This window comes from Amaranthus tricolor, chromosome 14 (genome assembly GCF_026212465.1).
Source record: "Amaranthus tricolor cultivar Red isolate AtriRed21 chromosome 14, ASM2621246v1, whole genome shotgun sequence".
Lineage (NCBI taxonomy): Eukaryota > Viridiplantae > Streptophyta > Magnoliopsida > Caryophyllales > Amaranthaceae > Amaranthus > Amaranthus tricolor.
In genome coordinates this window covers 1,100,288-1,127,189 of record NC_080060.1, presented here as the reverse complement: position 1 = coordinate 1,127,189, position 26,902 = coordinate 1,100,288, and the positions used below count along the sequence as shown (strand labels likewise).

Below are 26,902 nucleotides of genomic sequence, written 5' to 3'. Positions count from 1 at the left end.
TAGTTTTGTAGGAGAAATTGCTATAAGACGAGTTCATACGATTAACTCATTTTCAAATTATAAATTACTTTAAGATTATAATTTGTCAATTTAAGCTTATAAATGATCAGTCTAAGGTTATAAATGATTATCTATGGTTATAATTTTTCACTTTAAAGTTATAATTAGTCACTTTTAAGATTGTAAGGGACTGCACATTAAGCTTCTGAGTGTGAGCGCAAGATACCAACTTTATGGTTTATTTGGCAAATGACTTTTTGATTGACTTACGACTTTTGTTTTTTTGACTGGTCAAACAATAAAAAAAGTGTTTAGTAAATGACTTTTAAGCCGGCTGAAAAATTGACTTCTAACACAACCATTGGCTTTTGGCTTTTTAACCCACTTTTGCTTTAATAAGTGTCCACATAACAAATGAACATGTAGCTTAACAACTACCAAAAATTCCATGCTACAAGATAGGCCAACAGCCAACAACCAAATTGCCAAACACCCCATATTCACATGTGTGTGACATCCATTACTTACTGATTAGTAGCTGATGAGGGATTATCCCACATGGATATTAGGGATGTGTTGAATAAGTGTCCGATCATCGCCATCTGGGTACCTACACCTTGTGAGAAGATTGGGACATTGAGAGATCCTTAGTTCATGCAAAGAAGTAATATTACAGAAAGATCGTGGAAGCGCCAACAGCCTAGGACATTCCCGAATTTCAAGCAAGTGAAGCTGGTTGAGGTTCGCGATCCAATCTGATAGGGCTCTTAAGTTGGTGAGACTGACAAGTTTTATTGTCTGGAGTGTGGTGAGGCTACTAATTTCCTCCGGTAGGAGCTCCAAATTTGGGATGTCCGATAATTCCAAGGTACGAAGTCTCTTGAGACCTTTCCAAGTTGTTGATCTATATCCCAAATCCAACTCTTTACAATGCCGAATTTCCAGTTCCTGGAGGAGAGAAAGATGTACTAGTGCACTTGATATGTCTTTCAAACTGCAACATTCATCAATTACAAGTCGATGGAGAATGGTTGGAGATTCAGCAGTCAGGTGGGTCAGCTCTTGACATTCTGAAATTGTTAGAGTTTTTCCAGTAAAAAGATTGATAGAGAAAGAAACTAATTCCTGCACTGAATGAACATGGAGCGACCTCAATGATTCATCTGCCGACAAAAGATCTTTTAGTAGCTTCCCATGAATCTCATTTGCATTCAGGGACTCGAGTTTTGGCACAACGGGAATCGACATCATCTTGGGGCAACCTTCTATCCCAAGTTCAGAAAGGCAAGGGAATACTAGCTTCTGAGATAATAGATGGTGATTGTTATGCTCGTTTCTACGAGTATCAACAGTATCCTCAAATCTTGACCATCCTCTTAATTCAGGCAAATCTAACAACCACAAACTTTCTAAAGAAGGAAAGTATTCACCTGCAGAAGAATTCTCATTATCATCACCACCACTCTCAATGTACTCCAACGAACTAAGTGCCCAAAGACGAAGAAACCTGAGATGAGGAAGTTTACTGAAGCTTGGGAGATGATGACATCTGTGGCAAGATCTGATAGATATAGAAAAAAGGTAAGGAAACTTGTTCATCCCCCATTGTGGAAGTTGCACTCCTTGCCAATTCCAAACTTTCAAACGTTTGAGAGACGAAGGAGGCATCAAATACTTTAAAACCTCTTCCTCCTCACCATCATCAACTTGATCCTCATATGATGATGACCACGTCAAGAATAAGTTTGTTATCTTCTTGTCTTTCAAACTTGCTACTCTAGCTTCTAATACAGCTTTCTCACGATGTTTTACAAACCGGATTTTCAAATCTCCAGCAAGACCATTCAATCTAGCCAGTGCATCAAGTCCGTTACTTTCCCCAACTATAAAAATGTCAAGTGCCCTAAGAGATGTTAATCGACCAAACGCAGGTGGCAAATCAGTCAATCTCTCTCCATTATGCAGGTTCCTGAGTTTGATCAATTTGTTGAAGCTTTTTGGCAATTTCTTCAGCTTGGAACACCTCTGAATATCCAGTGTACACAAGTTCCTGAGCTTTGTGATGCCTTCAGGGAGATTTTCAAGATAGGCACCGAGTCTAATATACCTTAGGTGCTTCAGCTTCTCAATAGAATTTGGAAGGCTCTTGCAGCTCACATTGGACAAGTCCAAGGAGCGTAAACGCTTCATGGTGGAAAAGATTTTATCTATATTTTGTGGCACAGAATCTGAAAGCACCAGAAGAGACCGCATTTTGGCTGGAGTTCCGTTCGATGCTTCTGCAATCAAGCTCAAGTGACAGACACAATCACTAATCCGCTGCTGAGGCCTTTCTACCAAAGCACAATCATCTGATGCCACATTCCGCAGAAAGTCAATCATTAGACTGTGCATCTTGCAGCTGATTATATCATCAAACTCATCTCGTGTAACATCTTGAAAGAAAGATCTTCTTAGCAATTCCATGAAATATGCATGACCAATATCCTCAAGACTTTCATTGCAATTTGAAGACCTAATGAACCCTTGTGCAATCCAAAGGTAAATCAGACATTGCTTATCAATTTCATAATCCTTGGGAAACAAGGAGCAATAAGCTAAGCACTGCTTTAAGTGTGATGGTAGGTGATCATAGCTCAATTTCAATGTTGACATGATACTGCTGTCATTTTGTTCTATCATTCTGAGCTCACTATTCTCGAAATACTTCCATTCCTGCTCGGTATCTTTAGAATATAGAAGACCCGCAACGGTCCTTATGGCAAGGGGAACGTTGGCACACTTCTTTACTATCTCTTGACCGATGCTTATGAGATTCGGGTTCCTTTTTTGTTGTCCCTTCTTAAATGCTAGGCTTTCAAACAAGGCCCACGACTCCTCCTCATGCAAGCCCCCCAGTTTATACGGCTCAACTGTGCCTAGGTTTTGAGCAACCAGACCAGACCTAGAAGTGACAATTATTTTACTTCCTTGCTTACCTCTGACTAAAAGCTGCCTTAAGATAAGCCATCTCTCACGGTCTTCATCCCACATGTCATCCAATACAAGTAAGTATCTCTTATCATTTAAAACATCTCGAAGACATGATTGAATCTGTTCCATGTTGAACTGCTGATAATCATCATTTAAAATATCAGTGAATGCATTAAGAATTTTCCTAGCTAACTCTTCCAACCTACAGATCCCATTAATGCATGCCCAACCAATCAGCTCAAAATGTTGCTGAACACTTTCATCATTATAAGCAAGTTGAGCAAGTGTAGTTTTCCCTAGTCCCCCAATCCCAACAATCGGAATGATAGACACATTTGCTTCAGAATGATCAGAATTCAACAACATCTCTACAATCACATTCTTGTCATTAACCCTACCGATCACCTCTTCTTCCAAGACAAACGAATGTGTTTCCCTCACATTCATAAATTTAAGCACACGTTTTTCTTCAAAGGAAAGCTCCCTAAGATTAAGGCTAAACATATCTGATCTAATACCTTTCAACTCCATCATAATAATCTTGAACTCTTGGGAAATCTTTTTATTAATCTTAACACGAGGTGAAGATGAACATGGCATACATATGTGTTTAGTAAGCATACCTGCAGATATTCGTTCATCCCCTTTGTCAGCCAAGGAAACCTCCTCGAACAAGTCCTCCAATCGTAAGCTTAAGTCTTTCAGTCTTCTCATCCACTCTTTGACCAGAGCTTCATTGTCACCTTCACCTCTTCTCTCTGCATCAAGGAGACGAGCTTGGATTAGCCTCATTGTTCCCTGAAGCTCTTTGAGCTTACGTCTTCCACCCAAGTACGGAGCTACAACATTAACAGCTGATTGACCCATAAACTCCAAAAGTTTCACAATAACATCAGATATAGCATCAGATATAATGGATTCAGCCATTTAATTATACAAATAACTAAAAAATAAAGCTTTGAATCAGGAAAATGGGCTAATTATTGCAGAAGCAATACAATCTTATGATTATCCAGGCAAGCCAAACATATTATTGAGTCTGCTTACCCAGAATATTCCACATCCTCTGAAAAGTCTCAGATGGATGCTCATGCTCTTAGATATGAAATTGAAGAATTACTAGGAAATTCATATGGTTCCTAAATCACAGGCATTTTCAGTGTAACCTTCCTAAGATATAAAATAAGTGAACATGAACTAGTCAATTTGGGCTGCTTGGCTCTTTCGGTAGCATTATTATCTATTCAACAAATACCTGAAATATTATTTTTACTGTAACCTTCCTAAGATACTCTCCTTGATTAACATTTTAGGTTTTTACATGGGAGAGCGGTCAATTATCCAATTGTGACAAGAACTAGTCTTCTCCTTTATTAACATTTTAACACTAGTACATAATGTCATTTTCAATTTTTCATATATGTGAGTTACTTATTATTAAATGTTGGGACAGTTCACCAATAGCAACATCCTCATCATGGTTTAGAGAAATATTTCTATTATAAGATTATGACCATTTCAACCATTTCTACAGCAATTTTTTAGCGTTATAATCCACAATAAGTTCAGCATCAAGACTACTTTCAGATACCTATTTACATTCACCATTTTTTTCTGCAAGTATCCGCCTAATACCCAAATGTCAGCATTCAGTAAAATCACAGTTACACTCATTAGAATCAATCAAATTATGCAAAATTCTCCTAAATAACAATAAAAAACTTCTATTTGAAATTCCTTGACCTATGCTGCAACAGATTTTTCTGTAATTAGCCACCTAATTACACAAACTCGTTCATCAGTTCCTTTCCACATGTTTAATCTACATTCTCATTTCATCTAAACATTTCAAATATTTATCAAAAACACCAAATTATACAAAATATTTCAGTCTGTTTTTTAAACAAAATATGATCAATTATCAAACGTAGTTCATTATTCAATGAAACAGTTTCGCAAATACAATTCCTTTCAGGTATGCCTCTGAGAGAAACTTTGAATCAGAACACTTGTCTGATTGCTTTGATCAGTTAAAACCTCCTAGTCCTAGACAACACTCAAATAAAGCAAAATCGCTTTGCATTGTTGACTAGATTCTTCAGCCTGTATTTCAGCATATACATTTTAACAAAATCAACCAAAACCCTAAATTTCAAAATTTAACACGCTATTCAAAACGAGTTTTTGAGCTTCTTCTGTAGATAATTTTATAAAACTTCGAAAGTTAATTTAGTAAATACATCACAAAATAACAAAAAAGTTTGAATCGAGAGAGATTAGTTGGAAATACCTGAAAAGAAAAGCTTGTAATTAGAATTACTTTCAGCATTTTCTTTCCTAAGCATAACGTACATCACATAATGAGAATTTGTGTAAATAAGATCCTCAAAGAGAACTGAAAACACGGCGACCTTCAAACAAAAGCATTCTTATAATTCATATTAATTGAATTATAAATTTATGTGTGGGCAATGTCAAGTAATGAGAACGTATTATATAAAAATTTGTAAAATCGCAATGTTCTTTAATAGACTCAAACATCAAAACGTCGTCATATCCCATTTGAAAACAATATCAAGTGGAGGAAGATAGCTAAAAGAAAGCCTTGTAAATAGACAGATATAAGCAACACTAAGTCCTCGTATTGTAACAGCAAGTAACACAAATTCTTGTTAGACGGTCTCTTTGTGAGATCATTTCTAATTAGGCAGGCCCATGAAAGAAAATAGCCGATCTTGGCTGAGACGGTCTCAAATTGAGACCAGCCTAAACATTCCAGCCCATCTTCAATAATCAATTAAAAAAAAAAAAAGAAAAACATGAAAATATAAAACCGCCAAATTTAACAACGGTAATTAAGAAACCCATTTTCAAACCACCAAAACACTCACGCGATTAAGGAAACAAATGAAAATGGAATTTTCTCTTCAATTCTTTCGAAAATCTTTGAAATTCTTTCTTTCAATCAAAGAAAATTAACATTATAACTTCAGAAAACATCAAACATGTCTGTAATTGAAGATTTAATGAATGAATTCGACATGGAAATGACATTACAAACATCAAGATGATATGTAGACGAAATTGAAGGTAATATTATAAAAATCGTATGTAAAACGATATTGTGCAAAGATATATAATTGATAATCTGTTCTTTACAAATTTGACGCTTGATAATGAACAAATGATGGTGGTTTATGGTGAAAATGAAGAATATAATGTCGAGATTAATATGATTGATATAGGTATGATCAATTCTGCTATTAAAGTGTTCAATGTTAAGCATAAAGTGTTCAACGAATTTTCTATTGTTTAATATAGATTCATAGATTCCAAATGTCAATTTAAATGTCTTAGTTTAAAAACTAACATATTCAATTGATATTTTATATATATATCAATTGTAGTTCTAAATTATTCAGTTTTAAGCATAAAGTGTTTAATGCATTCTCTGTAATTCAATATAGGTTCATACATTTTAAATGTTTCAGTTTAAAAACTAACATATTAAATTGATATTTTATATATTTCAATTATACTTCTAAATTATTCAGTTTTATATTGATGTTGTGCAATGTCTCCATTCAATGCGAAGATCTATTTTTGTATAGATAATTGAATATTATAAGCAAGCAATTGAGTTACATTACAAAATTGTTTACCGTTTAACAACATCAATATTTACCTAAAATCCATCAATTTCAAATAACCTTTATATTAACGGTAAATACATAAAATTCAATCACTTGCATAATAATAACCACATTAAAAATTAGACATAAAATATCAAATTTAGTAGGTTATATATCAGCTGGAATGCCCCATAATGAGATATAATTGTTCAAAATAAGTCATAGAATGATGCTAAATTATTTACAAACACAAAAGTGGCATCAAAATATAGAATAAGAAAAGTTCAAACCAGCTAATTTGAAAGCAAAATAAATTGTTTGTAGAGCTAACTACTACACCAAATTAAACCACAAACCCATAAAAATCATTCATTGTTTCTTTTTTGTTATCTTCTTCACAGGAACCAATTTGTTCCTGCTCGTCTTCTTTGTTTTGTCTTCCTTGTCTAGCTTCTTCTTAAGCTCATGCAAACGCTTGATATTTTCCTCCTCCTCCTCCTCCTCCTTCTTTTGTTTCTCAACTGCTTTCAACTCCCTTTCGGCTATAATGAGTGGAATTCTGGATTCTTTTTCTTTGTTGAAAGCATCAAGTTTCTTCAGTACTTCTTCCTTATTCTTGTTTACATCAGATAAGACTAATCTGGTACAAATAAATTCCCCATACTTTAGCCTATCCTCAGATGAATGAAGAGGACCAAAGTTGTTATCACCCATAAATTGCTCCATAAAAAACACAACATAAACACCACAGTCATTAGATTCATTTACAGTCCAAGGAAGTTTAACAATGCTAAGATTGTAATTCAGTACTTCATCAGCGCATGAATGCTCAAAATGCATCAAGAAAATCAGAAAAACATCCCACAACAAACTTATGCAGCATTGCAATATGTTTGTAATCCTTCCTCCTCTTTATATTATCTAAATAGTGAACAATTTTGCGTTGAGTATCAACAACAACCAGCACGTGGTGTTGTTGTTCAACAAGAGTCATAGGAACAAAAAACTAGAAAAAAAAAAACAATATTACCCACATCAGTAACACATTTAAATCAATCAATTCTATGAATATCTTATTCTATAAGTATATTGGATTCATTTTCATAAAACTGACTGATACAATATCATTATTGAGGCACATAACATAATAATTGAAAAAAATATATCAATACAATTATTCTTTAATAAGCCTCAATAATCAAGTTATGTATGTCAATGACTCAATTCTAAGAAAAACAATCTAAAATAAAATCAAATATCCTCTTATATCTAACTATTATGCAATTATACAAGTCAATTCAAACAATAACAAATAAAACCAAATGTAACATACCATGTTAATCTTTTTAATGTCAGCATTTGCCTTAATCAAGTTAACATGATTTTCCCAGGCATCAACAACCTCAACCTTCAAATCATTCGCCTTCTCATCGCCCTTCTCAGACATTAACTTTTCCAAAGCACGCTATTACTGTAACAACCCGAGATTTTCTGACGTCATTAATTAATATCTTAATAACTTTTAGGGATTTTATAATTATATTAAATGAATTTAGAAGTAGTTTTAATAAATCCCTTTCATATACGCATTTAAATATTAACATATAATTATATTAAAAATACAATTACGCCTCTAAAATATAGAGGTTGCAATCAAAATTATTATTTTATTAATATGTGTGAGTACAAAAAGGTGAGTCTCTTAGTTGAGCCTCCCAAGAAAATGAATCTAGATTAAATAAATAAATAAATAAAACATAATATAATAATAACCATGATAAAAGGGCATGAAACCCTTGATGCCCCAAAACAAGCCGTCACTCCCTCCTTCTTCCCTCTCTTCTCTTTCTTCCTCTTCTCCCTGTGAAGACTTACAGCTCACTCACGACACACAGCAATCGGCTACGTTTTTCCTTCCCCACGACAGCCACCAGCAGCGTCGGCCCAACTTCTCCCTCCTAGCAGCAGCAACAGCTGCGTTTCCCTTACCCAACAGTAGTAAGCTGCTGTGACGAGGCAGAGCACCACGCGGCCTTTCCTCCGCCATTTTCGTGCTCCACACCACCACAACACCACCTATACCCTCACCCTTTTCTAGTTTTCCCATTGTGAGCCATCTCTTTTCTTTTCTCTAATTAATTTCTAGTTTTATTTGAAGTTTTATGAAGTTTATGAGTGAGGTGTTGATTTTTGTGTTATTTTTCATTGAATCTTTTTGTGGGTAAGAGTTTAATGGCTGAATTGAACATATATATGACTTAGGGTTTGAAGTGTGATTAGAAATTATGAGTTGTGTTGATTATATGTTAGTTTCTTTGAATTTTACTATGAGTAACAATTAAAGGTGTTATCTTTGAAATTAGTAATAGTGTGGGCTTTCATGTACATTATGGTGTTGTATTAGTCTATTGATTCTTGTTATGGATAATGGTTAACAGTATTATTTTTGAACATGAAATGACTAGGGTTTGGATTTAGAAATGAAATTACTAATAATGTGTGTTCTATGCTATATTTTGGTGGTGTGACGATTGATTGGATAACCTTACAAGTTGTTTTTTAAGACTTAGTTTGGTTAAATATTATTGTGATAGATTTAGTTGGTAACAGTTATGATTAGAGTTGAATATAGAAGTGGTGTTGTTGTTAAATTGGGAATAATAGTTGCTAATTGTGTAGTTTGATTGTTGCGAATTACAAGTACTCTTATTTGGTTGTTATTGAAGTCATAATGCATAATTTTAGTAAGCCAAGAGCACAACGACAACTAATCTTCCATGGTTGCTAAAGTTACTTGTCTTGTTGTTTTGATTATAATTCTTTCTAGCTTTGAAGAATGTAACAAATGATATTTTGCAATTCGATAATTCTAAGATTTGCCTTACCGTTATATAAGTGTTATATTAAATTTGTAAGGCTTAGTTGTGATTAGTTATTTTTGGGTAACGCGAACAAATACACTCAAAAATTAGTTAATGAAAAGGAACGATTCACATATGCTTTTACTTTTAAATTGGTGAAAAGACTTATGTTGTGTTGAGTTAATGATTTTAACTTGTACTGAATGAGTTGTGTGCGTGCTAGAACAATCGAAAACTCATGTCGAATGGGTGATAGTGGTTACTTAGGCATTTAGTTGGTATGAGAAAGTAGTTAAGGGAGCTTATTAGTTTTATCCCTAACTTGTATAGGTTCCCAATTCATAAGAGGGATGTTAAACCTCGCTCTGTCTGATTATTGTGACTCTTTTGGTCGTGCGGTGACGCTTACAGGTACGTACACGCAGTAACGAACCCTTATATACAATTTTCTTTAAGACATTATTGTTTATTGTGATAATATGCATTATATCGAAACTATAAGATACTAGTGAATACACTTTATACGAAAAACTATCGACTATGGAATCCTTGCGCTTAGAATAGTTATAAAGAATGAGAGTGTTAGTAGGAGGCGGGGACCACCCTCTTACTTATCTAAGAATTGGATTATGCCTTACTTGAAGTTAGAATGACTCCTTTATAGGTGAATTTCATTTTTTGTTGAGTGGCTCAGTGGGTTTTGGCGTGCTGCTATCCACAAGCGCTCACTAATAGTCGAAAGTGAAAATTATTCTCATCTGATAAAATATTAGATTATGATTAGCTGGTGTGACTCAACTGGATTATGTTCGGTTGATTTAGTAGTCCCCTAGGTGAGGTCCGACGGGACCACTGCAAGGGGGGTATGAGCATGCTTGGGTCATTGGGCGCCGGATGGCCGATACCGCCCCTTGACTGAGGTGTTACCATGCGGGCTTTGCAAACCCTAATATGGTGGTCTCTTCACTGGTTTAGTATCCCAGTGTGTTAGTGTTTTCCGAAGGTATACCCGAGAGGGTCAGCTGGAGGGGGCATGAGCTCATACTTTGCCATGGGCGCCGGATGGCCGATAACGCCCTTGGCCGTGTTACTATGCCAGGATGTAGAGAGAGATCCACTAATAGAAAGTTATTCAGTGATAGAAAGTTTATTCATTGATCGAAAATTATTTAATGATAGAAGGTTCATTCTTTGATAGAAAGCTTACACATTGATAGATAGTTTACTCATTGATAGAATATTTACTTATTGATGGAATATCTACTCATTGGTAGAATAGTTATGCTAGTGAGAAGTGTGCCTAAGTTAAGTTACCTCAAGGGTATTACAGACTATGATTACACTTACCTTAAGATAGACAAGCTCTATAAGGTCATGTGTTAGTTATTCTGTTAATGCCTTGGTTGAGTTGATACTATGCATGCTTTGCAAGAGTTTATGTTTTGGAAAGAGGAGCGTGAAGACCTGCATCCTACCCAAGAACACATGGTTCGGGTTGGAAAGAACGTAACGAGATTAAGAAGTATAAGTGGCCGATAAACGGTTACAATCTGTGCTTGTGTCTTATGAAATCATCTTATGTTGTTTTATAATATAATGTTATCTAGTAGTGGGCTTTATTATATTTGATGCTATTTATTGACGTGTACGTGTTTGTGTTTATGTTTGATTATTGATGACTTTCTATGATTGTCCTACTATGACACATTGGTCTTTGGTCTAATGTCGAGCAGCAGGAGGATCACAGACAGGCGTAGCAGGTATTCGAGCTTCTTTTGCATCGCATCGCATTGGGGGAGAGTGATGAGGGCGAAGCATAACCTGTGTCATACCGTTATCTTTCGATTTTGTAGCTATTGTTATCTTTTGTAACTTTGGTTGTATATGTTTTGTTATGAGGCCTTGTATCCTCCCTTGTATATTTGTATTTTCACTGCGTAGTTTATAACTCTGTATGGTTTTAAGGAGTTAAGTCTTTCTAAAACGCAAACGTCGACATGGAACCACGATCCATGCTTGGCATGCTGATTTGAGAAGTCGGCGGTCAAATCATTCCGCCATGGTGTGAGATTTTAAAGGCAATGATGCCTTAGATTAGTTTAATCTTTTATTGTGCTGATTGCTCTAGCACATGTTCGATTTTTAGAAGAGATGCTGCCGAAATTTCCATTCACCTTTTTAAAGTTAATATTTAATGTTTATCTAAATTCTTTTCCTTTTCTTTTATGTAACACCCGAATTTCCTCCCGTCCTTTACGGTTTTGGTTTCGTTAAGGAGTCGGAAATTCAGGGGTGTTACAATTACATGAAAACAAAAACAATAAAATAAATACTATGTACATTAAAAACAAACAAAGCTGCTAAAAAAGTATCACACACTTAAAACAGTGTTGGGATGTGAATAAAAATGCTTTTAATTCTTTATCAGGCATATTGTTTAAAAAAACAGGAACCTACAAAAAAACCATGAACAAATGGACCCTAATAAACACCAAAAAAAAGATGAGCACGAAGAAAAAAGAAAAAAAAACAAAATCGACATGCAAAAACAAGAACAAAAACGAAATGAACACGAAAATAACAAGATGATGAAAACAACAGATAAAAACTCCACAAAACAACGAAGACGAAAAATATAAAACACAATCTATGCAAAAACATAAAAAAGAAACAAAATCAACCATAATATTACCAGTACACAGCAATGTAGGAAGATCAGCAAATGACAAAAACGAAAATGGAGGAATGAGAGAAAATGAAAAGTGTTTGGTGAGGGAAGTTATGAAAGGAAAGAAATAACTGAAGCAAATAATGATGATAATGAATTGTATCGTCAAATCAATCAAAAATTTGAATTTTGATTAAAAAATAAAAGAAAAAAGAAAACTTGGAGGGAAATGAATAGGTGCCATACACGCGCGTGAAACTGGGCCGACCCACTCTTGGTCTCATTTTGAGACGGTCTCGGCCTAGTTTTGGTGAAAGAAAAATGTAGAGTAAGGGTAAGCAACTAAGCATTAAGTTTTAATGGACTGGGCTTGAGAGAGGTCTCTTAGAAAGACAGTCTCTAAGGAGATCGATTGTGGGAGTAAAACTATCTGCAAATTATAATACATGCTAAATTAAAATTACACAAATTCTTGTGAGAGACGATTTCTTTAAAAGACCATCTCTAATTGGGCCGGCCTATTATATATTTTTTAAAATATTATACGTAGGCATTAAGATAGAAATTTAAAATATTAAAAGTAGGCATTGAAGATACGATAAGTAAGCATAAGGATAATGTAATTGGATATTAAAAATACAGTAAATAGTCATTAATCTTTAATGGGTTGGGCTTGAAATACGTCTTTCAAAGAGTCAAGAGACTAATTGTTAAAACTACAATTCTTACTTGAGACCGTCTTTTCTAAAGACGGTTTTTAAAAGCTCAGCCCATTATATTAATTTTTAAAAAAAACTGATGTGCGCGTATAAGTGTAATGTGAAAAGTCACATAATATATTTGGAGTTATAACAATATTTATTTGGAGTTATAACATAATATATTTAGTGTTATACCAGCATATATTTGAGGTTTATAACATAATTTATTTTGAATTACAACATAAAATATATATTTAAGGTTATAACATAATATATTATGTTATAACCCCTAATAAATGTTGTTATAATCCTTAAATATATGCTGGTATAACACCAAATATATTATGTTATAACCCCAAATAAATGTTGTTATAACTCTAAATATATAATGTGACTTTTCACATTACACTTACACGCACGCCAATTTTTTAAATTAACACAATGGACTGGGTTTTTGAGAACCGTTTTTAAAAAGACAGTCTCTCAAGAGAGGGACCGTTGTTAAAATTAAATCATTAGAATGGTTGCATGAAAAGGGCGTTTTATGCTCTTGGGCCTTGGGCTATTGTCCTTATGACTTACATTTAGGGCTAGGCCTGCGGCTTCGACCTTCCTCGCCATATCTCGTGAGTAAAGATGACAATGGATTTAATATCCGTCGCATATCCGTGGACTAGGATTTGTTTTAACCGATATGGGTCTTATATCTTTTGACCCATAGGATCCGAGTCGGATCCATATCCATATATAGATGAATTCGAATTCGGGTTTAAAAAAATACCTAGATTCGGATCTGTGGATCCAAGAGAATATTTTAAATATGAAAATATTTTATAAAAATATTTTATTTTTAATATAGATATTATTTACAAAAAATTAATGGTCTTGTAATATAGTTTGTTAATTAAGTATAATGAAACTTTTAATCATGAAATTTTTTTTTAGTTTGTATTATATTATTGGATGTATTTTAGATTTTAATTAATAATTTTATGTATTATTATCATCAATTGAAGTCTAAAACTCAATCATCATCGCAATACGAAGCAAAATTCAATCAAATGTACAAAAATAAGCTTGGGCCGTTTTGGACTCGGACTCGATACTGAATTCTTGGGATCCTTGGATTTGGATATGAGTACTAAAAAGTTAGGCCCAAGGCTTCGAATTCAGATCTTCTTTTTAAAAACAGATCTGGATTCGCGTCCACTACCCCTACACGTGAGTTGATAATGTATGAAGTTCAGCTATCCGATATAAACATTCTAGATTTATCACTTAGGGTTTTTTTGATTTGCTTATCTAAAGAACTTTTTTATTAAGATATTGTTTATCAGTGAGACAATCTTAAAAAAACTATATTCTTATAATTTGTATTAGTTACACTATTTAACTTATGTGCGAATTATGTCTCACAACCACCTCATACAACAATTTGTGTCTTTAAAATTAATAATATAATTTTACTCATTCAGATTTTCCGTTTTAATAATTATTAAAATTTTTCATCATAATTAGTTTCCTATAAATTATACGTTCATAATAAAATTGAAACATTTAAGTATGTTATCAAATTCTTTTTGACAAGTTATAATTGGATAAGTTTGTAGCCATCAATGTCTAGGCAAGAGTGCAAAAGAGTACAAAATCCATCTGATGTCTACTGTAATACTTAATAAGAGCTGTAGAGTATAGTGTATTTTGAGCTGTACAAATCTCATAGTTTATGCCTGATTCATGAAAAGTATACATCCAATTTTATTAGCCGCATTCATTCAATTATAATCCCTGCGCATAAAAGATTGCAACAATATAAATATTAATAAAATTAATAAAAATTATTAAATTATTTACATACGTAAATAAAAATTTTAAAAAAAGGTAAAAGAATTATCTAAAATAAAAATATTACAATATTAAAAGAACAATTTAAAATAATAAAATATGACAATTCTTAAAAAATAATTATTAATAATGATTCAAAAAAGAGTTAGTGTTAAGAGGTAGGGAGAATATAAGGAGAAAAGTAGTATAAACTTATATCAGTTTATCTTAGCTTCTATTACCTTGTATCAGCATTCAAGATCTTGCACATATATATAGTGCAAGATGATCAAATGAGACAAATATATTACTATTGCAAGAGATAGAATCCCACAAAACAATGCATTCAGTGTATTGTTCCATCACAATAGTTAGTAATTTGTTTTCTTCTTGGAAAGTTATATACTCCATTTGTTACTCAATACCCATTCTCCTAAACTACTTCGAGTACTCCCTTTTTGTTCCCGTTATTTTTTTTTCAGGGGTTTTAAAGTATTTTTTAATTTTAATATCTCAGAACACATATTATGATTTTTTTTTTAAAAAGTGTAATGAAAAAGAATATATTAAGATGAATATAAGAAGATTTTACATAAATATATATTTTTCTTCTATATAAAGCATGTCTAAAAAAACCAATTAAATTTCTCTCCTTAAAATAGAACATGGAAAGAATATTAAAGAACAAAAGGAGTAATAAATTTACACATTTTGACATTTCTTAATTAGGGTAATAAAACGAAAAATTTTTAATAATCAATTATTATTAAATTATCAATCCAACTAGATTTGTGAGATCGTCTTACCATAAAACGAACTTATATTATTAGTCCATTAATTAATCACTTTAATAAGTAAACACTTTAACACCCTAAATAAAAATAGGTTGAACCAATAGATATAATTTCATCATGAGACGATCTCATTTAAAAATTTGATTATGTAATCCATAAAATCGTCTCATTTAAGATTTTAGATTTTAATATTCATTTTAAAAAACAAACTTGAAGGGATTTCAGTAAAAATCCTTCAAACGAGCAAAAATTCCGTACTTGCACCGTGCCACGTGAAACGCAGCATCCAGCAGCAGCAACCTGCCAAATTCCCACATTGAACTCATTCTCAAGGTGAAACATACACAAATCAATGCACAAATTTCAAAGACATCGACTCACGGCAAAAATATTTCTATTAAGCTTATCTTAAAGTGATTAATTAGGATTTAAAGTTATTATTACTTACTAACAATATTAAATTGATAATATTTTATAGTCTTAAAATAATTATTTGAAAACGAAAGTCTCAAAGAGGTTCAACAATGAAAAATATAATGCAAAAGATGAATACAAGTGTTTATGAGGTATCTTGAATACCTCACCATCAAATATAGTTTATTATAATAAATTCAACAATTACAAGTATAATAAACCTCCCTTATCTTGAGAACAATCTCTCAAGACCACAACACTACAAATAAGTATCGAAATAGCGATGAAAAAATAGCGAGGGGGCGGGTTGGTCGCCCTTGGCGACGGCTGGAATCGACGCAAAAAGAAAAAGCAAACTGGCGACGGGAAATGTCGTCGCCCATCCTTCGCCGCGCCTATTTAATTTTTTTATTTTTTTTAAATGTTTACCGACGGGGATGTCGGTCGCCAAGTCGTCGCCAAGAAGCCAGCATTTTAATAAATTTTTTTTAATATATGGCGACGGGTGTTTTGGTCGCTAAGTAGTCGCTAATATGAATTTTTTTTTTAATTCGTTGGCGCTATTTCTTCGCCAATGTTTTATCAATTTGAATTTCAAAATGTGGCGATGGATTTGTGATCCCCGTTTTATCAATTTGAATTTATTTTTTTTATTTAATTAGTACATATTTTATTTTATTTGTTATTTACTTGAGTTTTTTATATTTTTTATTGTTTTATATTTTATTTTTATTGTCATTAATTTTCCTTAATAATTGTTATTAGAATAATTATATTATTATCATATATTGTTATTTTCATGAATTGTTTTATATATTTTTATTTTCATTAACTTACTTTACTAATCAATTGAATAATTATATTATTATATTATATTTAGGTGTTAAAAATGAATTTTAGTGTGTTTCCAGATGGTGCATGATATTTGTGCTATTGTGAACAAAGTGTTACCAGAAAAGAATACGATGGTAAACAGTTTCTACGAAACGAAAAAACAAATAGCTGCCTTTGGATTACCCGTTGGGAAGATTGATTGTTGTCCTAACGGATGTCTGATATATTGGGGGAATAATGCGAATGCAACTTGCTGTTATATTTGTGAAACTTCTAGATGGAGAAGAAACAGTAAGGGTGATAAGGTTTCGCGGAAATCCAAAGTACAACATTGACTTATATCTTCAACCACTAATACAAGAGCTGAATATGTTGTGGAAGGAGGGGATTTGTACATTTGATGTGTCAAGAAAGGAGAATTTTCAACTGCGAGCAGCTTCAATGTGGAAAATCAATGACTTTCCAGCTTATTCGATGTTGTCCGGGTGGAGTACGGCGGCCGATATGCTTGCCCTTACTGCATGGATGATTCACAAGCCTTGTACCTTACTCATAACATGAAGATGTGTTGGTTTGACTGTCATAGAAGGAATGTAGATAGAAGTCGTCCCTATAGGAATGTAGAGATCCACCTATTATTCGGACTGGACATGAATTGCTTGATGAATTAGACCTGTTTGGTTTCTTGAGACTTGAGAGTAATTGAAGAAGATGCATCGGAACATAATAAAGAGGTTAGTAAGTACTCTGCAGAATACCCGGGGATACCTATCAAACGAGTAACGTTCTTCAAATGTCATTGGTATGACCCAACTCGTATCGTTTATATGATTCATTTGTATTGGCAAGTCAAGCACGTCAATTATATTATCTTCCATATCCGAGTACAAGACAAAATTTAAAAGATGTGGATCTTGTACTCTCAGAAAACGAAAAAGCCGTAGAGTAGTTTAATTATTTATATGTAATTATTTAATATTTAATATTTAATACAATTTTATTATATTCCTCCGAATTATTAATATTTTGCAGTAATAACAACAACAACAACAACAACAATAATAACAACAACAACAACAATAATAATAATAACAATACTAATAACACATAAAAATAAGTAGTAATAATAATAATAATAATAATAATAATAATAATAATAATGTAATAATACTATTAATAACAATAATAATAATAATAATAATAATAATAATAATAATAATTAAAAAAAAATACTGCAGCCGATTTTTTCGTTACTGCCTCACGCAATCTTTTTTCATTTCCAAGGTATAGCGACCAACCAGCGACCAGAAGGTCGGTCGCTAGATTCAGAAAGTCAAATACCTGTCATGTCGTTGCAGACAGCGACCACCCAGCGACCAATATGTTGGTCGCTAATTGCTGGGATAAAACCGTGCTATTTTACCCTCATTTCTCATTTCCTACACCTCTATCTTCATTTACCTTATACTTCTTCCCTTATAGGCATCATTATCTTTCCAACTCTAAATTTTTCTTTTCATCCATTAATCTCATTCTCTATTTATTTTATTTTCTTTCTTAATGTCATCTTCATCATCTTGTGGTTATAATTCATTTTCAACTCTAAAATTCTCATCTTGTTACTAAAAGGTTAGTATTTATTATGTATTTTTTTGTATTTTTTCAATGTTATTATTTTGTTTAATGCTATTTTTTTGCCCAGTTTTTGTTTCATGATTTTATTTTATATTCCGAATTATGGTATAATTTGAACATGTTTAATGTTATTTTTTTGCCTAGATATTGTTTTATGTTATTTTCTACATATTTTTATGTTTTTTTTTATATTTTTGAATAATGGCATTTTTGAAACATGTTTAGTGCTAAAATTTTCCAGTTTTTTCTTATGTTCATTATTTAGTTTTAAATCGTTTTTTTAATATTTCAAGAACAATCGAAAGGTCAAAGAGCCACAGCCTACGAAATATTTGCAAGAAGCATGGCAAATGGAGTTCAATAATCAATTATGGAAAGCGGTGCATATGGGAAATGATTAGACTGCCTATGAGACTGAACAAATTCAAAGAGAACGAGATGTATCAACCCCTCCAAATGAATGATTAAATATATGTACTTTTTGTGAATTTGTACATAAACTTTAATTTTATATATATATATATATATATATATATATATATATATATATATATATATATATATATATATATATATATATATATATATATATATATATATATATATATATTTCCAGTTCTTTATTTTTATTTACTTGTTTTATGTGTATATGTATATTTATCTTAATATAACAATAAATATAATATATATATATATATATATACATATATATATATATATATATATATATATATATATATATATATATATATATATATATATATATATATATATATATATATATATATTAAAAAAAGGGGCGACCAAACAGCTATGAAAATATGGTCGCCAAACTGGCGACGCAACAGCTACGAAAAGATGGTCGCCAAACAGCTAGGAGGAGGTGGTCGCCAGCGTGGCGACGGGTACTGGTCGCCAATTGGTCGCCGGTATTTCTGGCGAGGAAAGCGCGTCCACTTTGAGATTAGCGACGAAAGAAATAGCGATCACCTCGATTCCCGTCGCCAGCCCGTCGCTCGGCCTACTTTTTGACCGTTTAGCTATGAAATGGCGACGAAATGCGTTATCGCCAATTCAATGGTTATTTGTAGTGCAAATACTAAAGCAAAGTAAGAACACTCTCAATTTTCTAACAATGCAATAGCCCTCTCAACAATATATGTGTTTTGTGGTGAATGTTACTATGAGTGATGAATCCTATTTATAGGCAAGATATTCATCACTCTTAGTATTCCCTCATAAACTCACATGTAACATCCCAATTACCATCCTAATTAACTATGACAATAAACATTACAATAAACAATAGAGTAATGCACCACATTATTACATAGTCACTACAAATTCTGACCAAAAACAGGATCCAATGTAGTCTACTGGACTTCCGCTCGACCGAGCCACTACCTCGCTCGGTCGAGCAAGCTTCCAGTGAAGCTACTGACCTGTTCTGGACACTTTGCTCGATCGAGCTAACACCGCTCGACCAGTCGAGCTAGACTTTACTCGATCGAGCAGTTGGTCGAACCACTCACAGTCTGCTTCTTTCTTTGTTGCTTTGATCAAGCAACTCTTATCAACCGTTCCAAACCTTAAATCACCCATATCCGACACATTTTTATCGACCCTCTCTAAAGTACAAGACAAAGCATGTTCGATTATATGTTTAAAGTTAACGTCATCATTAAGATTATTGGCACTTGCTTTAACATTACTTATCAGCAAATTTTCTATGAGACGTTTGCATACGTACGATTACTTACAGGTCCAATTTATAATTTTAAAGTTGTCATTTTAAAACTTAATTGAACATTTTGGACCTTAAATTAAACATTTGAAGCTTTGAATTTGACAAACTTTAAACCATTATAATAGACATATATACTAAATCTTGAAATGAATATTTTATAGTTGAGATAGGTAAGTAAAATATAAAATTAAAAGTTTGAGTAGGATTTTAAGTGTTAAAATTGATATCATAAGTGGTGAAATGGGTGTTTTAAGGGTTGAAGTTGATAACTAACAAATTAAATTAAACCTCTCAAGAAAGAAGATTGAAGCTTGGAATAAGGATTTTAAGTGTTAGATTTGACTTCTTAAATCTTGAACTGAGTGTTTTATGACTTGAATTCGACAAATATAAAATTTTTTTAATAGCACAGCGGCTGCATATAAGTTATTGTAATTCAATTTTCATTTTTTTCTAAATTTCTTTTATATGAATTTACCTCATAAAAAAAAAGTCTCATACAAGAGGAGCCCATTCCTTAATCCAACAAAACAAAAGATATGCGCAAACATCAAACAATTCTTCATGATCATCCTGTATAATGCATATCATATACTCCCCAGTATATAAGCGGCGATCACAATCTTTTTACATTTGCCACGTTCATACAAACTCTTTAAACACATGTCCACCATGCATGAAAACCTCAAATTCTCACTACCCCTTTACTCACTTATAAATTCTCAATCTTTTCTTCCTTATCTAATCCATCCCACATAAAAGAAATTAACTAAAAAGTACCCATAAAAGCCCACAAAAAGAACAGAAAATGTTGTTTTTCAAAGGAAAAATCAATATACTTTTACTAATATTCTCATTATTAGTACTGTTTGCAAGTCTTTCTTTAGGAAGATTTGCAGAAGACCAAGAGCTTCAACAATGCCAACATCAATGCAAACAACAAAGACAATTCGATAGCAAAGATAGGCATGAGTGTGAGAGGGCTTGTGAGAGGTATATAAAAGAGAAGGAGAGGAGAGAGAAAGAGCATGATCAAGAGAGAGAAAGGAGATCAAGGGATGAGATTGTAGGAAGGAGGGAAGAGGAAGAGGAAGAGGAGGAGGAACAAGTGGGGGGAGAAAGTGGGGCCCCTTATGTTTTTGATGAACAACATTTTGAAACCAAGTTTAGGGAACAAGAAGGGTATGTAAGAGTTCTAAAGAGGTTTAGTAAAAGATCAAGGCTTTTGGAAGGGATTGAGAATTATAGGGTGTTGATCTTTGCGGCTAATCCTCAAACTTTTGTTGTTCCTAATCATTGGGATGCTGACGTTGTCCTCTTTGTTGCTCAGGGTAAGCTAACCCAAAACAGCAAGTTTTGTATAAGATCCTCGGAGCTCATACAAGTAGCTATTAACAATAAAAAGAACATCAAAAACAAAGAAATATGAATTGTACATAAAGCATTTTTTTTTAAAAAAAAATAGGAGCTTTAGTAATGAATCCAGAAACTCACGTTTTAAGACCATATAGCCCAAACTCAATTTTTTTTAAAATAATTTAATTTCAATTTTAAAGGTAGTACTGATATCTTTAATATCAATTAGTAAACATTAAATTGATTAATTAAAATAAACTTTTAATTTTAGTTTAAAGATTAATTTTGACATTAAAGCTTATAAATTTATATTTTTAAATGAATCAATTATGATATTTTAAATTAATTAATTATAAGTAAATTGATCAAATAAATAATTAATTATAACTTTTAAAACAAATTAACGTTGACCTTAAAAATATCTATTATGATCAATATCCATTATGATCAATATTGATCTAATTGAAGTTCTAAACTCTAGTGAATTTTTCGAATACTTATGTTTACATGTGCATAAGCAAGATCCTAAGCAAGATCTTGATTAGTTCGGTTCTGTTTAGGCTATGGCTTGACTTCTTAGATTAAAATTTTATTAATATTGAAGTTTAAAATTAAGTATAAATTATGAAATTATGGTGGTCGAGGTAATTAAATGTGGGTCCACTTTATATTTTCAGGAGAAGGAACAGTGAGTTTAGTGTACACAGACAGAAGAGAGAGTTTCAATGTTGAGCGTGGGCATGTGATGGTCATACCAGCTGGTGTGACTGCCTACTTGGTCAACAGAGGAAACAATGAAAAACTTGTCATTGTTAAGCTTCTCAATCCGGTTTCTAACCCTACTGGCAAATTTGAGGTTATTTCTTTTTTGTCTTATATCCTTTTATTAATTTGCAAGTCTTTTTCGTAGATAATATTCTGCTTTGGACTAGAAGCATTAATTTTGGATAGAAACTATTGGAATTCGTGATTTTTTGTTACGTTGATTTTTATAATGTATAATTTTGAATTTAATTACGACCCTTTTATATGGATTAAATAGTTTAAAAAATAAAAATTGTTTTATATGAATGTTTTTATTTTTTTTCCTCGTCTCTTACAGGAGTATATGTTTTACTTAATTATGAGTGTTTGTTTGGATATAGACATTCTTTGGAGCAGGAGGTCAAAACCCACAATCATTTTTGAATGCTTTCAGCACTGAAATACTTGAAGCAGCCTATAAGGTATTGATATTTTCTTAGTCTGTTCTTTTTAATGGGTTCTTTTTACTTGGCTGCATTTTTTTTATATAAAAATTTCTCAATATTACACATTTAATGTCGTTTTTTAACATTTTATGAAAGAACTCACTTCTCGGTGAGATGATCCTTAAATAAGGAGCTTATATGTTAAAGTAATTGTATTTATATGTTAGTAATTGTATTAGTCGGGCTAATGGCTTTTTGACCGTCTCTCACACAATCATTTGTTTTTTTAATTTATTCTTATTATGTTTTATTGGAGATGAGGTTACATAACCTATATAACATTCAACAACATCCTCATTTTCAAACTAAGTTTCATTATTGATATAATCGATTTGTGTTTTTGTGAGTGATGAACAGACATCAGGTGACAGGCTAAAGAGAATTTTCTCACAGCAGAGTGAGGGAGCTATAATAAGGGCATCTGAAGAACAAATCAGTGCTTTAACACATGAAAAAAGCAGCCACTGGCCTTTTGGAGGGAAGAGTTTAAGGGATTCAGGTCCTATCCAGCTCTTTAGGAAGGATCCTAAAGAGTCTAATGCTTTTGGAACACTCTTCGAAACCGATTTCGATGACCGTAGACTCGGACAACAGCTCCAAAACCTCGACATTGCGGTCGCCTTTGCCAACATCACACAGGTATATCAACAAGTCGTAATATATCATATGTTATATATTTTATCACTACCCATCATGCGGGTTAAAATGTGTGTATAAGTGTGTAGATATACGTTATATACTTCACCATTAACCTCTCAAATCTTTAAGCCTAAGCCGACGATTGAGGTTTTAGGATATATTACATATTTTAATATGCTCAAGAGAGCCCTTTGGATTGCAATATAGATCTTGTTTATATCTGGCACTAAATTAGGAAATGAGGGGATTACTGAGATGCGAATTCGTCATCTCTGGTTTCTGATATTATGTTAAAGAATTATCTTAACCAAAAGTGAGGTCCTAAAATATGTTAACTCTATAACATATGTTCTTCACACGAGAACCCCTTGGATTAGAAGTGTGGAAGCCATACAGGTTTTTCTCATGGCTGGCGCTATATATTTCTGTAGTTTAAGATGAGATTCGAATTCGTGATCCCGTTATCATATTAACTTTCAACACTTTGTTAAGGAACAGTCTTAACCAAAAATCTAAACTGATGGTTGAGGTTTAGGAATGTTATATACTCTAACAATTATTAGATAGGTTCATGTCTAGATTCGATCCTCTTTATGAATTACAATTTTATGACTGTAGTGATAATCTAGTGAACCTCTTAATACCAGGGATCAATGCACACTCCATATTACAACTCAAGGGCTACAAAGATAGCAGTGGTGACTAGTGGAAGAGGCCGCTTTCAGATGGCTTGTCCACATGTATCAAAGTCCGGTCACAGTCGTCGTCATGAGCAACACCAACACCATCAATACCACGATGGTAAAACATGGAGAGGCGACGAGTCCACAACTCCAGTCCACTATGAAAGGATCACTGCGGAGTTGAGGGAGGGTACAGTGTTTGTTGTTCCTCCTGGCCATCCTTTTGTCACACTAGCTTCCGAAGATCAGAATTTAGAGGTTGTGTGCTTTGAGATCAATGCTGAAAAAAACCATAAATTCGCTCTTGCAGGTAAATAATAATCACATTATTAAGCTCATTGTGCACAATCTTATAAGAGGCATATATTAAGGAGCGAATCTAAGATACTAAATAAGGACTGATGAATACCTTATTTATACATATGCGCCGAACTAAATTGGTCGTCAATCTTGCGTATAAAATATTGATTTTTATTTAAAAATAATGCGAAAATAGCATAAACAGGTGTGAGTTTAAATTTTCTAACATATATCCACGTGAGTCCATAAATGATAAGATTTGCATTATTGGGCCTATTATGTGCCCGCCCATACATGACTAATATGTATGGGTGTATATCTTTATCTATTTAGCCTACTATTAGCACTATATGTAAGCCCCACACATGATAGTAATATGATAAGATGATTATGGGTTTAAATTTTCAGTTTCTTTTGTATGAGATTCTCTTATTATAAGGCAAGTCCATTTAAAAGGTCTATGATTTTAAGAAGTTTTTATTATTAGGTTGTTTAACCTAAAAATAATGTACATACTATGATGAGACTGTCTTATAGCAAGAATTTGTGTTGAATTTTTTATCTATTTATTAGTTTAAAGTCTAAAGAATTCTAGTGTGAGAAGACATTATAAAATATATAATATGTACACTGGGTGTTTTGACTATTATGTTAATTGTTTAGTTGAAATGATCGCTTAAGAGTATAATTAAAGACTGAAGTGATTGTGTGTGTGTGTGTGTGTATGTGTACGTATGTATGTATGTATGTGATTATTGTATGTGTATATGTATATGTATGTATATATATATGTATGTATATGTATGTATGTATGTATATATGTATATATGTATATATGTATATGTATGTATATCTATATATATAGAGTATGTATGTATGTAGTCATATTATTTTTTTGGATTGAGTGAAAATATTTAAGGGGTAAAAATAAAAGTCAGTAGGAAAATAAAGTTAATTAGATTAAATTTAAAGGCATTTGATTGTTAGAAAGGTGGAAGAACTGGTTAGAAGATAATGAAAATGGATAAAACAATAATTATTCTCTCATATTGTTTAAATTTACTCTAGGGAAGGGTGGGGGAATACTTTACTCCAAATGAGGAAAATCATCATTTTTTTTTTTATATTACTCTCATTCTATATCTTTTTCAAGTATTTTAATTACTTCATTTGCACCTACATGTATTTTTATTTTATTAGTTTGATTTTTTTACCCTTTTAAATATTTATACTCAATTCAAGTGACCCTTTAAATGTAAATGCAGGGCAAAGGAATATATTCAAGAACTTCAAAAGAGAAGCAAAGGAATTAGCTTTTGCAAGCTCAGCAGAAGAGGTAGAAAGGGTGTTTGAGAGCCAAGATGAGGAGTTCTTCTTCCCTGGACCGAGGCAGCGCGGTGGTCGTCGAGGTTATTACTCGATCATTTAAAAGGACACTAAGAAGACGATCGATAGCTCGCACGGGCTGATACTACTGTCTAAGACTAACTGTTTGGTTATGTAGTAGTACAAAATGCAATGTTTACTTAATGTGTAGTCTTTTTGTAGTAAAAATGTTGCTCCCAAGTGCAATAGTTTCGAGTACTTGAACAAATTTTGTAATATAAATAAGTAGATATAAGGAGCTGAGTGGGTAATAAAAATGTGTAGTCGTTTTGAATCTGATTTGACTTGTCTTGAATAATTTTTGGCATATTGATTAATGGTTGGTCAAAAAGTAAAAAAATATTCGATAAATGATTTTCAACTAAATAGAAAATTTGCTTTTAAGCTGTAGTCTTTTTGATGTTTTTGGCTTATTAGTCTTATTTTTAATAAACATAAAATCGTTAACGATTACTATTTAATTTTACCTTACACTTCTAATTGCGCAAACAGCTCAACAAAAATGAAGCTGGTAAAATAAATCAATAATTAATAACTAACGATAATTTGTAAATAACAAATCGTATATAAGATAGATCACTTTTTATCATGTAGGTTTCACCTAGGCATGCTTATATTATAGTGAAATATACTCGCTACGCAAATCAAATTCATTAAGGTGCATCTAATCTATATTAAAATGTTATTTTATGATTTAGAAATTATTTAAAACCGCATCAAATAGTTTTAGTTTTTCTAATCATACTTGACCGAATCGTTAGTGATTTGAATTTGCAATTCGCTATTTTTTTAAAATATTTCATCATTTACATATTCTAATCAAAGTACAAAATATAAACAACACACTTATAACTTAACAAAATACCATATTAAGTGTATCCATTTATAGGAATTATGTGCAGGGTCTGGAAAGAAAATAAAGACAGCAACTCATATCTATAAAGGAGGATGTGGTCAAAGAATTAATCGAGTATAAACAACACACTTATAACTTTAAAAACTTAAAATCAAACCATGAATGATTCTAGAACATGTTTCAACACAAAACATTCTAATCATCACAAATTATGCATGTATGTAAAAGTGCCTACATTAAGCGAATTAGTAATTACAAATCCCTTCATTACATATATAGTAACTAATAAATGAATAATTGATTGCTTTAATTAGTAACTTTTATTCTAAGATTATCATGAATAATTGAT

At 32.3% G+C, this 26,902-nt stretch overlaps 2 protein-coding genes across 3 annotated transcripts; one reads left to right on the top strand and one right to left on the bottom strand.

The window, feature by feature from the left end:
* Window positions 1-254: 254 nt before the first annotated feature.
* Window positions 255-5,546, bottom strand: LOC130800229 (disease resistance protein RGA2-like). Of its 2 annotated transcripts, none has more exons than XM_057663674.1 (2): window positions 5,264-5,546; window positions 255-3,731 (listed from the first exon to the last, which is right to left on the bottom strand). In XM_057663674.1, exons 1-2 carry the CDS (start codon window positions 5,325-5,327, stop codon window positions 550-552), a joined length of 3,246 nt encoding a protein of 1,081 aa, XP_057519657.1. In that variant the 5' UTR covers window positions 5,328-5,546; the 3' UTR covers window positions 255-549. The 2 variants fall into 2 exon arrangements, with proteins under 2 accessions (XP_057519657.1, XP_057519658.1); XM_057663675.1 differs by lacking the exon at window positions 5,264-5,546 and adding an exon at window positions 4,021-5,144.
* Window positions 5,547-20,831: 15,285 nt separating this feature from the next.
* On the top strand, window positions 20,832-25,992 carry LOC130800228 (vicilin Cor a 11.0101-like). The gene is made up of 6 exons (XM_057663673.1): window positions 20,832-21,414; window positions 22,117-22,295; window positions 22,585-22,665; window positions 23,047-23,328; window positions 23,976-24,321; window positions 25,577-25,992. The coding sequence occupies exons 1-6, from the start codon at window positions 20,892-20,894 to the stop codon at window positions 25,738-25,740; spliced, it is 1,575 nt and encodes a 524-aa protein (XP_057519656.1). The 5' UTR covers window positions 20,832-20,891; the 3' UTR covers window positions 25,741-25,992.
* Window positions 25,993-26,902: the final 910 nt, after the last annotated feature.

What these genes read in the sequence shown, in the direction of transcription:
- LOC130800228 (XM_057663673.1), top strand. Translation starts at nt 20,892, where the DNA reads ATGTTGTTTTTCAAAGGAAAAATCAATATACTTTTACTAATATTCTCA. An exon ending in ACCCTACTGGCAAATTTGAG is followed by an intron (nt 22,296 to 22,584) that starts GTTATTTCTTTT and finishes GTTTGGATATAG; the next exon opens with ACATTCTTTGGAGCAGGAGG. An exon ending in CCATAAATTCGCTCTTGCAG is followed by an intron (nt 24,322 to 25,576) that starts GTAAATAATAAT and finishes ATGTAAATGCAG; the next exon opens with GGCAAAGGAATATATTCAAG.
- LOC130800229 (XM_057663674.1), bottom strand. Translation starts at nt 5,327, where the DNA reads ATGTACGTTATGCTTAGGAAAGAAAATGCTGAAAGTAATTCTAATTAC. An exon ending in TTACAAGCTTTTCTTTTCAG is followed by an intron (nt 3,732 to 5,263) that starts GTATTTCCAACT and finishes TCCTTGATGCAG; the next exon opens with AGAGAAGAGGTGAAGGTGAC.